We start from the raw sequence: 14,118 nt of genomic DNA, 5'->3' as shown, positions 1-14,118 counted from the left end.
GAAAAAACATTACATTATAATACAAAAACACTACATAAAAATTAACAAAACAAAACAAAAACAATTTAAAAACACATCAAAAGAAAGAAAAAAGAGGAAAAAAAACTTCCAATATCTTATCTTTCTTTCACATATTTCCACGGCCTCCTCACACCTCCCTTTTTGTATTCCACTTCTATTAATTATTTCAGCAATTCCTTACCATCTTCCCCTGTTTTCTATCCTATAATTATCTTAACACCTTTTAACCTTATTTTCCTTTAATACTCTATTAATCTATTTATATTTAATTCCTTATAACATTTCTACTGAAGCCATATAACTTCCTGTTTTGAACCTCCCCGTTTCGATACCAAATTAAACGTTTAGAATCCGATTCTCCCATATCAGCTCTACTCACGGGTAATTACTTTGGAGTCAAATTGTCCACAGGCAACAGCTATGAGGCTTTGCTCCGTGGAAGAAGCAGACGATTCGAAGCACCGCGCCACTCACCCCACGTCGCTCCGGGTCCCCGAAACCGGGTTCCCCCGCAAGTAGGGGAGGCGCAAAAGGTGCCCGCCGAATCCCATGTTCACAGGCTTCTCCCGCCTGTGATTTTTACGGGTCTCCGCCCCACAGGGCAAGTTCCTCCCGATCAGAGGAACTCCGCCATTACCGGAGGCACCAACCCGGAAGTCCAGATTAGTAACATTTTTGAAAGTGTTTCATGCACAGAGCCCCAGCTGTTGAACAGGAGAGGTAGACTGCACATGCAGTGCGTATCTGAATACATGATTCCCTATGTAGATGCATATATTGAAATTTCTATGCCAATTATCATTATAGCAGTACAATGAAAAACAACCCGCAGCAATCTAACTGTGGCAATAGCAGCAGTAAAGAAGATTGCAATAATCCAGTCCTGAGGTTACCAGAGCATGGAGCTCTGCAGCCAAGTTATCCCTGTCCAAACAGGGCCACAGTTGGCTCACCTGCTGAAGCTGGCAGAAGGCAGTGTTGGACACCAAGGCCACCATGCCTCATGTGACAGCAGTGGCTCCAGGAGGGCTCTCAAACTACGAACCTGCTCTTCTTAGGGAGCATGACCCCCATCTAGAGAAGGCTGCATACAACTCAGCCAGGAGCCTTAGAAATAAGAGGCTTGATTCACAGGCAACCAAACAGTTGTGGACTTTAATATATTGGGTTCTTGTTCTTGTTAGCCAACATGCTACTGCTCCTTTATGTAAAAAACCAAGCAGAATTCTGGGGGAAGAGAGGGAAGCTTAGACTTATGGGAGAGTTGAGTCCTCTTTTACGCCTATGTTAAACGGAAGGAAAAGTTCTGTCAGGAAATTAATTTGTTCACATCTTCCTTGACTGGAGTGTAACACATCCACCTCCATTTGTGAGGTGCATGTTCACACATGTGGATTTTATCTGGTTGTTTTTTCGCACCATCATTTTGGTATGTGACCGTCAGGTCAGTCAACCATATCAGGCTTTTTCATGAGTGCTGCAATGGTACGCCTTTACAAACACAATATTCCAGTAATATTCTCATCAGAACATTGAAAATCCATATTTAGCACTTGGAGGCAATCCATAAAACTAGAATAATTGATAAATTTGCTCCATTTAAACAAAAGAAAAATTGAATTTCTCTAGAACTGTGATTATATTCTCTAAATCTAATGTAACAGGTTAGTTTAGCCATTATTATATAATCCCCATGTACGTTCTTTAATTGTTGGACTTTAATCATTTGTATATTGCCAGTAATAAGCAGCAGGAAAAGATTTAAGAGGGCACTATTTACTTTCAACAATTAAAAAATAAGGAATCCGTTAGAGGACAAACTACACCTTTTGAAAAGGTCTCTTTTATACAGGTATTAAAGGTGCAGAAGCCTTGACTTCTTTTATACCTGCTCAGTCTACCACCACTAGTCATAAAGGAAAACATTACAAATGTGTATATAAATAAAAAAATTCCTTCCAGTAGCACCTTAAAGACCAACTAAGTTAGTTCTTGGTATGAGCTTTCGTGTGCATGCACACTTCTTCAGATACACAGTGTATCTGAAGCTCATACCAAGAACTAACTTAGTTGGTCTTTAAGGTGCTACTGGAAGGAATTTTTTATTTTGACTATGGCAGACCAACACAGCTACCTATCTGTAAATGTGTATATAGTCCATTAGAAAGCAGTTAACATTGCTTCTTTAATAATATGATTTGTAGTATTTCTCATTGAATATATTGAAACTTTACCTTGTCCCTGACACACATGATCTGCAAAGTGGATCAAAAGCAGGTAGCTTTCTTTAATAATTCAAATTATCAGTGAAATATATTTATATTTATTCTATTCATTATTCACTTAGTTAAAGTTGTGCTTGCGAAAATACCCACAGAAAAAGACAGGAAGTGCTGCTTGAACTATAAGCAGAAGCGAAGCAAGAAACAGCATAGCTGATAGCTCAATAACGTCAATGTTACGCTGCCCTATATTATCCCAAAATAACAAGCTGTTTCCAGAGGAAGTTGATCTCTTGTTTAAACCAGAAAATGTGTGATAATCTGTAAGGAAAGGAGTGTCTTCCTGATACAAATACACACCGCAAATCGCTTCTAATTTCAGAGAAGCAGAACTACAGTCTCTCCCTAGGTTACATCCAAACCTGGAGGGTGGAATAATGTTACTGCTGGAAGCACTAACTTCTGCTAGACATCAAAGAGACCATAAATAATGTGGAATATTCCTGGACCATGCAGCTGCCCAGCTCTTCTGAACTCCTTGCTTTAATAAGGTGTTTTTTGAGAAATCCCATGAGCAGAACTTGTCAAGATTTCATATCCAGGTTCCCCCGCCCATTATTTTTAAAATTCACTGTGGTATTTCTCTACTCTTTATATAACTATTTAAATAAACATGTGTGGAAGTTATTAGCATTTAAACTAGATGCTTTATTTTCAGTGGGGTTTTCAAAAGCACTCAGCACCAGCTGAATTCTCCTCCCATCAACTGCGAAGCTAGAATCTCTTGCTTCAGTTAACTTAAGAGCCAAACTCCATATGAATGTTGGTCACATGTTTAATGAATGTGCTTAACTTAGCTGCTTCTGGTTTAGAGAAAAAGCAGCTGCAGGGGCCAGATTCAGATCAGGGACCTATCTGGGGAGGTCAAGGGACACATGGAGCAGGAAGAAGAAGGTGAAGCCTCAGCCTTGGATTCAAGCATGGCTCCCTCCCCGCCGCAGCCCAACATGAACCACCAGCAAAAACAGCAGCAGAAGCCCAGGAAGCAGCAGTTGAGTGAGCCCAATAACATGGAGATGGAAGCTTCCCCATTTCCACACTTTCCAGATCCTCTGCCCACCCCCATATCTCATCCACCCCACTGGCTGATGCCCTCCAGTCATGCCTTCCATGGTCAGCAGCCTGGACGCAGAGACCAAGATCCAGCTCTGAGTGACCAGCTGTGAATTCATCCAGGCTGCTGAGATCCTGCTGAGGATCTTTATTACGGCCTCTCCTTCCTGCCTGGTGGACTCAACGAGCTGCCCTCAGCCGCCAACTTTTCCTCCACCAACATGTTGGCCAAGGTGTGGCTGAAGAAGCTGGAACAGCAGCTGGTGGATGGGACACTATGTGGGTCCTGAGTGTGGTGGAGGCACCGCTGGACCTCCTGGTTGGCCTCTTCAGATAATGCAAATGTATCACGCTGCTCTGGAGGAACAGGCTCGTCTTGGACTTCCTCGAGTGGGAATTGATTTTCTGATTATCAAGAGTGACGTGGGTGAGTTCCTCATCAACAGTGCCTGAGAAGGCTACCCAGAGTCAACATCCACCTTACTGGAGGTAGGTCTGAGAACTCTGCTGTCTCCACCATGGCTCACTATCTGAGGACCCCAACCACTGCAGCACCTGACTGTGCTGGCTTAACAACAAGCATTATGTGTATTTTAATGAACTGAATAGAGTGAAATGTTTTGAGTCACAGAGGTGTAGAGTGTGTGTATTAACATAATCGTGCTCAGCTTAATTCTTTGTTAATGTCTTTAATATTTAATGGTATTTTGTTAATGTCTTTAATATTGTTTTGTTAATCTGAAAAGGATATTTAACCTGATCATTCCTAAAAAAAACAAAATCTTTTTGCTTCGAATAATGGGGACCCAAAAAGCTAACTGATTTATTTAGGTACGTGACAACAGCAGCTAGAACTTTATATGCACAGAAATGGAAAAAAGAAGGATTAGCAAAAAAGGAAGAATGGCTTATGAAACTGATGGGACTATACTGAAATGGCGAAATTAACTGCCAAACTATGAGGACATAAAGATGAAATGTTTAAGGAGGGATGGAGACAATCTATCAAACTATCACCCAGTTAATGATAGTGAAGTTTAGATAATGAAAACATATGCATTGTAAAAACAGCTAATAAAAAAGTAAAATAATTTTAAAAAAATCAGAAAGGAGGGGTGAGAAGTCAAGAAGAAATTTTTATGGGGGGGGAATTTGTATATGGCAATAAATTTTTTGGAATATTTTTGGAGATTTAATAAAAATGACGTGAAAAAATATTGTTTTGTTCATCATATAATATATAATCATATATAATACAATTGTTGCTGTAATTCTTATGTTAAGCTTATTTTCAGTTCCTGTTTCATGAATAGTGCTTTATAGATTGCAATTGTTCTACTGATGAGTTGTTAATTATTATAACAAATTATTTTATATGATTTGTTCTATTATGTTGTTGCTTTTTTCGTTCGTAAGCCGCTTTGAGAGAGAATTGAATAAAAAGTGGCATATAAATACAGCAAATCTAATCTAATCAAAAGCTTTCTGCTGAAAATTGCCCCCAGTCTGTCTGTTATTTGCCCCTGAAGGTGCTGTTTACCGCAAACAGCACCAAAAATAAGAGGAAAATTTGGAAGGAGTCTGAAACTAGTCAATCAATTGTAGCTTTGTAACGGACTCTAAAGTATTACCTTCTGTTTAAATCTCAGTGTAACAGGAACTGTGTTCAGCAACGCTTACCAATCTGTGGTGTTTTGGATGCTCTTTTTGGATAAGTTTTACTACGACTTCTTTCAACTGTTTGGTCAGGTCGAGGAAGCTGGATAGAGATGTCTTTGTTCATTTGCAAAGCTGTTCTCCCACTAGAAAATGAAACAAAATGAGTCAAGTAGGTTTTCTGTACTTCAAACAATTAAAAGGAAAAATGTGTCCCATTGTCCTCACAATATAACAACTTCCTTCACCCCCTCCCTTCCGCTACCCTGCAAGTTTTCCAGTTTAATCTTGAGGTATAACTGAATTCCCTTCCATTTTCCAGTATGTGTGTGTGTTGAAGTGGCACAGCGAATCTGTATTTTGTACTTCCTTAACTTCCATCTTTGTTTGGGCCAGCTAAGCACTAAGTGAATCTCTAGCAAGCGCTCTTGCTTCCCTCAACAAGATAAGTAACAAAACATCTCCCAGCAATAAGTCTTGAAAGTGCATAAAACAGATGCTTAAAGGAGGTAGTTTCACTACTCCTCCTAGTAGCTGGAAATGCCAAAGATTGCAAGGCATGTGCTCTGCTACTGAGCCTTGTTCACCTGTAAGGTGTTGGGGTGTGCAACTCAAACCAGGACCTGCCACAGGCAGTCTCCAGTGCCTTCACCCCTGCACCAACAGCATTCTAGTCCTTAGAGGGAAACCAGGCAGATTAGGCTTCATGGATCAAGAGCAGTAATAGTCAAATTTAGACTTCGTCATGAGGTCTCAGTGGGGGTTAAAACAATTTTAAAATACATTGAAGTCAGTAAAAGCGAATTACGGTCAATATAATAGAGTGGGTACTAAAATATTTTATGTATCAAGGCAGGGTAAAGATGTACCTGAAGGAGCATCTCCACCCCCCTTTATTCAGCCCAGACACTGGGGTCCAGCTCCGAGGGCCTTCTGGCGGTTCCCTCACTGTGAGAAGTGAAACTACAGGGAACCAGGTAGAGGGCCTTCTCGTAAGACTCAGGTGAGTCAGCAACAAGCTGATCACTGCGTAATTTAAAAAGGGGGGTGTTAGAATATGGAACTTGCTAGCGCAAGTTAGGAGGGATGTGATTAAACAATATATCCTCTCCTGCCTCCCTAATCATCCCCACAAATTTCAATAGGGAAAAAATGTAAGGTTCTGTACTTAGGAAGGATGAACCAGCTGCACAAATACCAGGGTAGTTGAAGTCTCCCTTAGAATCATATCTCTCTTTTTTGAATGTTTGGTAATCTGCTCTAGGAAGGCATCATCCAATCCTTCAATCTGACTTGGAGGTCTATAGCAGACACCCACAGTAAGGTCACTGATGTTTTCCTTTCCTAATTTTGTTATCCACATACTCTCAATCTGCCTTCCATGCTCCAAGTCATGGAACTCTACACAAGTGTACATATCCTTTATATATAATGTTATTCCTCCTCCCTTCCTGTTTGGTCTATTCTTTTTGAGTCTTATCTCACCAGGTTTCAGTAATACCTATGAATGAAAACACCCTTGATGTTCTATTGTGTGTTTATTGGACTGATAAGTCCTGTCTCACTTGCTCAATGCACTACCTTGGCAATCCTGAACTCCCAGCTGTCGCTGGTACTGGAGCTTGGCCAAAGCTTGACAAAACGCTGACACCCTCCCAAGAACAAAAGCTGCTGTTGAAATCTGCTCACTGGAAGTGAACAAGGGTGGAATCATACATCCTCTAAAACCATGGCCGCTACAAAAATCAAAGATCATATGGGTGAACCGCTACTTAATCTGGTGCATTTGTGTGAACCAGCTTCCTGTGAACTGGCAGAGATTCTCACCACACCAGTGGAACCACTCTTGCTCAGCACTAAATCACCATTAAATCTTTCTTGTGCAACCATGTCTCTAGAATACTATGTTCTTAACTTGACCAAAATAGGTCAAAGCAGTTATTCTTGTAAATAGATGTGCAAACGTGAGAACAGCAGCAGATTAAGCTTTCCCCCTCAGAAACGACAAGTTGCAGAGACTAAAAGTGCCACTTCTAAATTAGCTGTATAATTAACTATTACGTTAAATATATACTGAAGTTAAAAAGTGTTCCTTCCTTCTTTGTAAGCTCATCACCCTATATGAGTCTGCTTACAGTGGTAGCTGGCCCAAGAAAACCAATGGATGGCTTTTAAGAAACCTCAGGGATCTTAATTCAAGCCTCATGTTTACAGGGCTGGTTGCACAGTGCTACTGAGTATTGTTTTGTTTTGAAGCAAAGCTAGTTGGTATCTTCCCCAAAGGAAATTATATTAGAACCCCCACAAAATGCTTCATCTGCTGAGAAGAAAGAATATAGCAAAGGAAGGTGCTATTTAGTGTAGTCCTATAGAAGCTGTTCCCAATCCGTTGCCCTCCATACGTTTTGGACTACAATTTCCATCAGCCCCAGTCAGTTGTCATCTTCTAAAGTATCAGAGGGTATCAGGAAGGGGAAGGCTGCCTTATAACACAGTCTACATCTTTAAAAAAAATATTTAGGATGCTGCCATTGAATCCTTAAAACTAATTTAATAAAATATTTATCTGTACCAAAATGTGCATTCAGCATTTGCCCAAACTGATCAGATAAGTGGCTGCTTCAGGGAGAGAAAGAACATGAGAGAAAAGTGTAAGTATCAAATGTAACAAGAATTCCAGTAAATAGGAAAACACACTATCTTCCATTTGCTACCAGAACTGCTTATTCACCATATAGACCAGAGATGGCTAACCATTTTGGCCTTGAGTACTGCCCACATGCACATACAAACAGAGTGTCAGGGACTGGACTGAGGAGGAATGGTGAAGACCACCTCCCCCCACCCCCACTCCTCAACCTTCCAGAGAAGAGGAAGACAGTATGGATTAACAATAGCTGTTTGCAGAAGGTCACGGCTCTGAGACAGAAGAGGGGCAAAGCTGGGAGATAATGGGAGAAGAGGAGGGGGGAGAAGCAGAGCCGGAGCAGCTGGCTGACACATTATCACTAGAGAGCATTCCTGACCCCCCTTCTCCCAGAACCCGGTGAGCAGTGAAAGTAGGAGAGCAGAGAGCGAAGAGGCAAATGGCCTGGTGCTGTTGACAACTGAGAAGAGAATGGGGTGGCGCTTACTCGGAGCAACACCATTACTCCTAGAGGAAGCATTTCTTGTTGGAGTTGGAACTTAACTGGTTAAGTTGTTCCCATGATGCCTCACCATTCTGACGTCACTTTTAGAAGCTCGGGAGGAGCTTGGGCAAGATTTGCCAGTCCCACTATGTGAGCTGTGGGGAAAAGGACGTAGTGCTGTGATGGCTGCAACTAGTCCTGGAAATGCCTGAGAAATGTTGGAAATAAAAGCTGTATAGAGACAAACGGGACTCTGTGTGTTTGTCTGAAAGCTGAATCAAGTTGGTGACAGTTTTACATCGCTGTGCGAAGCTCTGCTGAACCGTGACGGAGAAGTGCCGGAGTGGAAGCGTGCCGGGCAGCAATAAATCGCTAATTGAGGTTCGTAAAGCAATTAGCGGGGGTCACGGCTAACAAAAGAGCACAGGTTATGGGTCCGAAATTACCGCTTGTAAAACTGTCGCGGGAGCTGTGAATCTGCGGTGTCGAGCAGGGGGCCGGCAGGAGACGGTGGTTGCTTTTTGCCTGGTGTTAAGAGGCAAGGAGAGCTGCGGAGCTAAGAAAGCAGCTGGCTGAAAAACGCAGAGGTCTGCTGTGGAGCCAGGAGCTGAGAACAGCAAGGTATCGTTTCTCCATGGAGAAGGGAAGCCGGAGGAGCTGGTGCGATTGTAAGTACAGCTTGGGGCCCCTTGGGAGAACGGAAGAGGATGGCAGGCTGCCAGGTCTTGGAGGACTGTGGGAGGCTCACTTTAAGAAGTTGGGCAACCTAGCTGCTGATCTGAAGTCTACTGTTCTGGGTGCCAGGAAGCCAGAGGCCGTTCAGCGCTCCAGGGTGTTTGTGAGGCTGGAGGCGGAAAGCAAGGGCCGGGAGATGGCTGCTTCAGAACAGAAAGACAAGATGGCGCTGATCACCTACGTGAGAGCCGGTGCACAGCTGGGAAAGGCTGTGGGCCCCAGAAGGGGGGGCAAAAGGGACTATTGGCACTTGGAAATGTACTGCTGTGTTAGCTGTGAAGGCTTCAGCAGGAGGCCAGAGCCCTGGGGAAGGACTACAAAAGCCTAGAGATGGCTGGAGCCCCTGTTCCTGATGATTCAGCCTCAAGGAGTGCTGGTGAGCATGTCGGGGGGGCGGAAAGTTCCAAAGGCAAGTTTGAAAAGTTTTCCACTGAACCTGCTGGAGCGGAGAGCGGCTTCAGGGGGGGCGAGGCTGGTGGGAGGCGCCGTTCCAGAAGGAGGAAGGCCAAGCCAGCTGGGAGCCCCAGGCAGTGTTTTTCCACTGGAGTTCGTCGTTGCTACGTGTGCAAAGCTCCGGGACATCTGCGGCGAGATTGCCCCCACCGGAGCAGAGAGAAAAGGCAGGATGTTGCCAAGGTCAAACTGCAGAAATCTCATGGGAACCAGTCGGGTTACCATGGCAACCGGTCTGGAAAAACAACCAGGCGCGGGACTGAGGCTGGTGTACGTGCCAGGTGCCAGGAAGAGACAAGGACAGAGCAAAGTTTTGTTATTGGCTCTGCTGCTAATTGCAATTTGATTCCAGAGACATCTGCTGGGAAGCTGCGGAAATGCAGGGCTGCTTTAACAGGGATGACTGTTAGGTTCACAGACGGAACACAAAAGCCAGTCTGTGGTATGGCTAACGTGTTTTTTCTCTCCTTCACAGGAGGAGCTAGAGATCTGCGTTGTGCCGGGACTGAATAGTTGTCGGTTATCTGTATCTGCTCTAACGAAGCAGGGGTTCAAAAATGTGCTTTGAAAATGACACCTGTTCCATTTTCAGAGGGGGGCGACAACGGGTCAACGTGCAGAGCAAGAACAATTTCTTTGTTCTGGAGTCACCTATGGAGGGTGGTGGGAATGCTGAAAAAGCACAGGCGCAGTGTGCTAAGGTTCCCAAAGATGTGCAAAAGTTGCACAGGTGCACAAAAGGGTACAAGCTCCGGAAATGTGGGAGGAGGTCCCAAGGGTGCAGGGTATGCAAAGATGCAAAGGTGCTTGGTTTTCCCGGGTTTGGGAGGGTAGCCAAGGAGGTTTTGAGCTGGTTTACACAGATCTGTCAGGACCCAAGAGGTCTGAGAGTCTGGGTGGGGCCAGGTATGTGCTGTCGCTGACAGGTGACCACAGCCAGGTTGGCTGGTGTTTCTCTCCCAAATCACAGGGGGAGGTGGCGCAACTGATCAAGGATTGGGTTGCGGAGGTGGAACTAAGGTTCTCCACCAGGGTGCAAGGGTTCAAGAGCGACCGAGGGTCACAGTTTACTGGGTCTGCTCTGGAGAAACTTTTCAAGGAAAAGGGAATACGTCACCAGGTGACGGGTGCAAAGTCTTCTCAAGGGAGAAGGGAGGCTGTGGCTGAACCCAGTGACGGGGACCAGGTCCAGAATCAGGGTTCAGATCCCGGTGATGTGGACCAAGTCCAGGGTCAGGGTTCAGGGCAGGTTTGGGCATCTCCAAGGGTTGTGAAAGGAGTGTCCAGGTGTGAGGCTTCGTCTCCTGTAATGGAGAAAGCTCACGGAAGGGTTGTCAAGTCAGAGGGGGAAGAGTCTGACGGAGAAGACACAACTGCTGGCCCTAATGGGTCAATAGGGTATCAGATCACAGGTGCGTGGAAAAGTGTCGCACAGTGTGATTCTGGGAGTGTTGAAGGGGTTCAACAGGTGCCTGGGAAAGATGCCGGGAAGGGGCACAAGGCAAAAAGGGAAGGTGTTGAACTCAGAGGGTCTTGTCAGAATGTGATGCAGAGGGGGTGTTGGAGTTGGAACTTAACTGGTTAAGTTGTTCCCATGATGCCTCACCATTCTGACGTCACTTTTAGAAGCTCGGGAGGAGCTTGGGCAAGATTTGCCAGTCCCACTATGTGAGCTGTGGGGAAAAGGACGTAGTGCTGTGATGGCTGCAACTAGTCCTGGAAATGCCTGAGAAATGTTGGAAATAAAAGCTGTATAGAGACAAACGGGACTCTGTGTGTTTGTCTGAAAGCTGAATCAAGTTGGTGACAGTTTTACATCGCTGTGCGAAGCTCTGCTGAACCGTGACGGAGAAGTGCCGGAGTGGAAGCGTGCCGGGCAGCAATAAATCGCTAATTGAGGTTCGTAAAGCAATTAGCGGGGGTCACGGCTAACAAAAGAGCACATTTCTAAGCCCCTCTCTGTGAATATTGAATAAAAGACTTGGTAAGAGCTTATTGTCTATCTATTATTGGCAGCCTACTGTGGGGTGGAGGATCGGATTCCATGAAGCCTGACACAAAGAGACACAGACTGTTTTCTCAAGCAATATTAGGAGCTGATTCAAAAAATTAAGTGATACCAAATGTCTCCTTTATTGCTATACACAAGCTAGGCCAAATCCAGCAGCAGCATGGTATCTTATCCAATGCTCTTTTTTAAAAAATAAAAAATGGTGCTGGTACTCACCATGAAGTTGGCACAGCAAACACCACATTTAGCATTTGGGTGGGAATATGTGCCGGTACTATGTACGCTTGAGTACCCCCATAAAAATAGCACTGAATCCACAAATAATGGAAAACAGGGACCCTGCTCACTGTTCTTTTTTAAAAAACTAAAAACAACAACAACAAATCCTAACACAATAAAATCATGTATAATAGAGCACTGGAGCGGGGGAAATTCCCAACTGCTTCCTCAATTAAAATATAATTATAATATTAAAACAGAAAACATTACTGCAATGGCAGGACAATGTTGCAAGACACAAAGATCCACCAAATCCAAACTCTTTCATGCCAGAGAATTCCAGTGTTAGTATAAAAAAAATTGGGAACAGGTTAGTCTAAAATGTCAAGATTTAAATATCAAGCAAAACGTTCTGCAAATGGCATTAAGAAAACGTTTTAAAACAAGGAGCCATTTCGCAGCTAATGTGCTCTTGTTTTTCCTGTCGCAGAATAAGATCTGATAACATTATTTCAGCTTCAACAAAAGCAAAATTCATGGACTTGCCAAGCTTTGTTCTTGAACAATCATTAATGGTGCAAAATACAGCACTTTCCCAGCAATAATTCCCAATTGCCAAAACATCTGCAGTTGAATGTTTGAAAAACATCCAGGTGGATTTGTTTAATGAGTGAAGAGCAATTATACTGTATGTAAAGAAACAGTAATTACTGACGGACTCGTATGAATAGGCTCTGCAGGGACAGGTTCTGTTTTACCAACAAAATGCCAGAAGGCAGCCAAAGAAGAAAACTTTAAAAATTTCTCCCTAAGCATCCCAACATTTGCTTTGACACGTGTGTATTTAGTGGGTTTACAATGTGTTCATTCAGTTGTGTAAGCAGGGAGCTTATCAGAAACTTAGCTTTATATACCTTATTTTTTAAAATGCCAATTTGCTTGTTAGCCAGAAAATATGAACTGCTAATCCCCAGGTCATTTAAAGCCTTGGTTACAAGTGGTGGACTTCATTATTTATGAAGGCTTACTGTACATGCATGTATGTATGTATGTATGGGACACGGGTGGCACTGTGGGTTAAACCACAGAGCCTAGGACTTGCCAATCAGAAGGTCGGCGGTTCGAATCCCCGCAACGGGGTGAGCTCCCGTTGCTCGGTCCCTGCTCCTGCCAAACTAGCAGTTCGAAAGCACGTCAAAGTGCAAGTAGATAAATAGGTACCGCTCCGGCAGGAAGGTAAACAGCATTTCCGCGCACTGCTCTGGTTCGCCAGAAGAGGCATAGTCATGCTGGCCACATGACCCGGAAGCTGTCTGCAGACAAACGCCGGCTCCCTCGGCCAATAAAGCGAGATGAGCGCCGCAACCCCAGAGTCGGTCACGACTGGACCTAATGATCAGGGGTCCCTTTACCTTTTTACTGTACATGCAAGCTGCTAGGCAGTTTCAATTTGACCCATTCACTAATGCAGAGCCAATGCTTTGGGGGGAAACCCGCTGATTTTGATTGGCCATAGATAAGTTATGCGGGGGACTTGGGAAGACAAAAGGTATGCAAATGATAAACCAGATAATCATGAAACAATCTACATTAAAAAATTGCAGCCTTGCAAGACAAATATTAGGTAAAGGTAAAGGGACCCCTGATCATTAGGTCCAGTCGTGGCCGACTCTGGGGTTGTGGCGCTCATCTCGCTTTATTGGCCGAGGGAGCCGGCATACAGCTTCCGGTTCATGTGGCCAGCATGACTAAGCCGCTTCTGGCGAACCAGAGCAGCGCACAGAAACACTATTTAAGTTCCTGCCAGAGTGGTACCTATTTATCAACTTGCACTTTGACGTGCTTTCGAACTGCCAGGTTGGCAGGAGCAGGGACCGAGCGACGGGAGCTCACCCCACCGTGGGGATTTGAACCGCCGACCTTCTGATCGGCAAGTCCTAGGCTCTGTGGTTTAACCCACAGCGCCACCAGTGTCCCTACACCAAACAGGGCATACCACCCCAGACCATGGTCAGTGATGATGAGAGCTGAAGTCAAGGAACATCTACAGGGACACAGATTCCCCAACAGATTATGCACAACCGATCAAAGCATATTCTATTTTTCATTGAACCACACACTGCATCTATTATAATAAAAGGTGGAGGTAGATGAGCTCAGGGAGCCCATTTTTAAGCTGTGCCTATAATATAACAGCTACTCCAGAAAGAAGTAAGGAACAAAAATACACAGCAAAGGATACCTAAAATAATAATAAGATCATAAACATAAACATGTAAAAAAGAGTGCTTAGTATGAAGGTTTAGCATCATACTAACAAAGTTTCCTTACCTATACCGGTGCTTATAGCCAAGAGGCCCAAGTTTGCCAAGTTTTCTTGATAGAGAATTGGATTCGTTTTCTGGCATTCTGTATCAGTTTTAAAAATAAGTTAATTAAATATGGTACAAAGCTATGCAAGAGAACATAGACTGTCTGCAGGCTTCTCTAAGTGACAACCCTATTACAGGCAATTTTATAAGACTGAAGATCGGCAGCTAGAGGGAAACCCACTATA

General features: G+C 43.9%; 1 protein-coding gene and 1 long non-coding RNA gene across 5 annotated transcripts in view; both read right to left on the bottom strand.

The window, feature by feature from the left end:
* Positions 1-14,118, bottom strand: part of LOC310688372 — a 342,987-nt gene that overhangs the window by 134,974 nt on the left and 193,895 nt on the right. The gene's annotated exons all lie outside the window — the stretch shown is intronic.
* EPB41L4A (erythrocyte membrane protein band 4.1 like 4A) overlaps positions 1-14,118 on the bottom strand; it is a 108,485-nt gene that overhangs the window by 25,706 nt on the left and 68,661 nt on the right. For all 4 annotated transcript variants that reach the window (XR_014516821.1, XR_014516822.1, XM_083464509.1 and 1 more), the window contains exons 12-13: positions 13,893-13,970; positions 5,037-5,158 (exon numbers count right to left, since the gene is read on the bottom strand). Coding sequence is in view for 2 of the 4 variants with exons in the window: in XM_083464509.1 (XP_083320635.1) it covers positions 5,037-5,158; positions 13,893-13,970 (200 nt within the window). In the remaining 2 variants the exon portion in view is untranslated. The remainder of the gene's footprint in view (positions 1-5,036; positions 5,159-13,892; positions 13,971-14,118) is intronic.

The sequence above is a fragment of the Podarcis liolepis genome (assembly GCF_965112155.1).
Source record: "Podarcis liolepis genome assembly, chromosome: 11".
Taxonomy (NCBI): domain Eukaryota; kingdom Metazoa; phylum Chordata; class Lepidosauria; order Squamata; family Lacertidae; genus Podarcis; species Podarcis liolepis.
The sequence above is the reverse complement of the archived record's forward strand: the minus strand, read 5'-3'. Positions and strand labels throughout refer to the sequence as shown.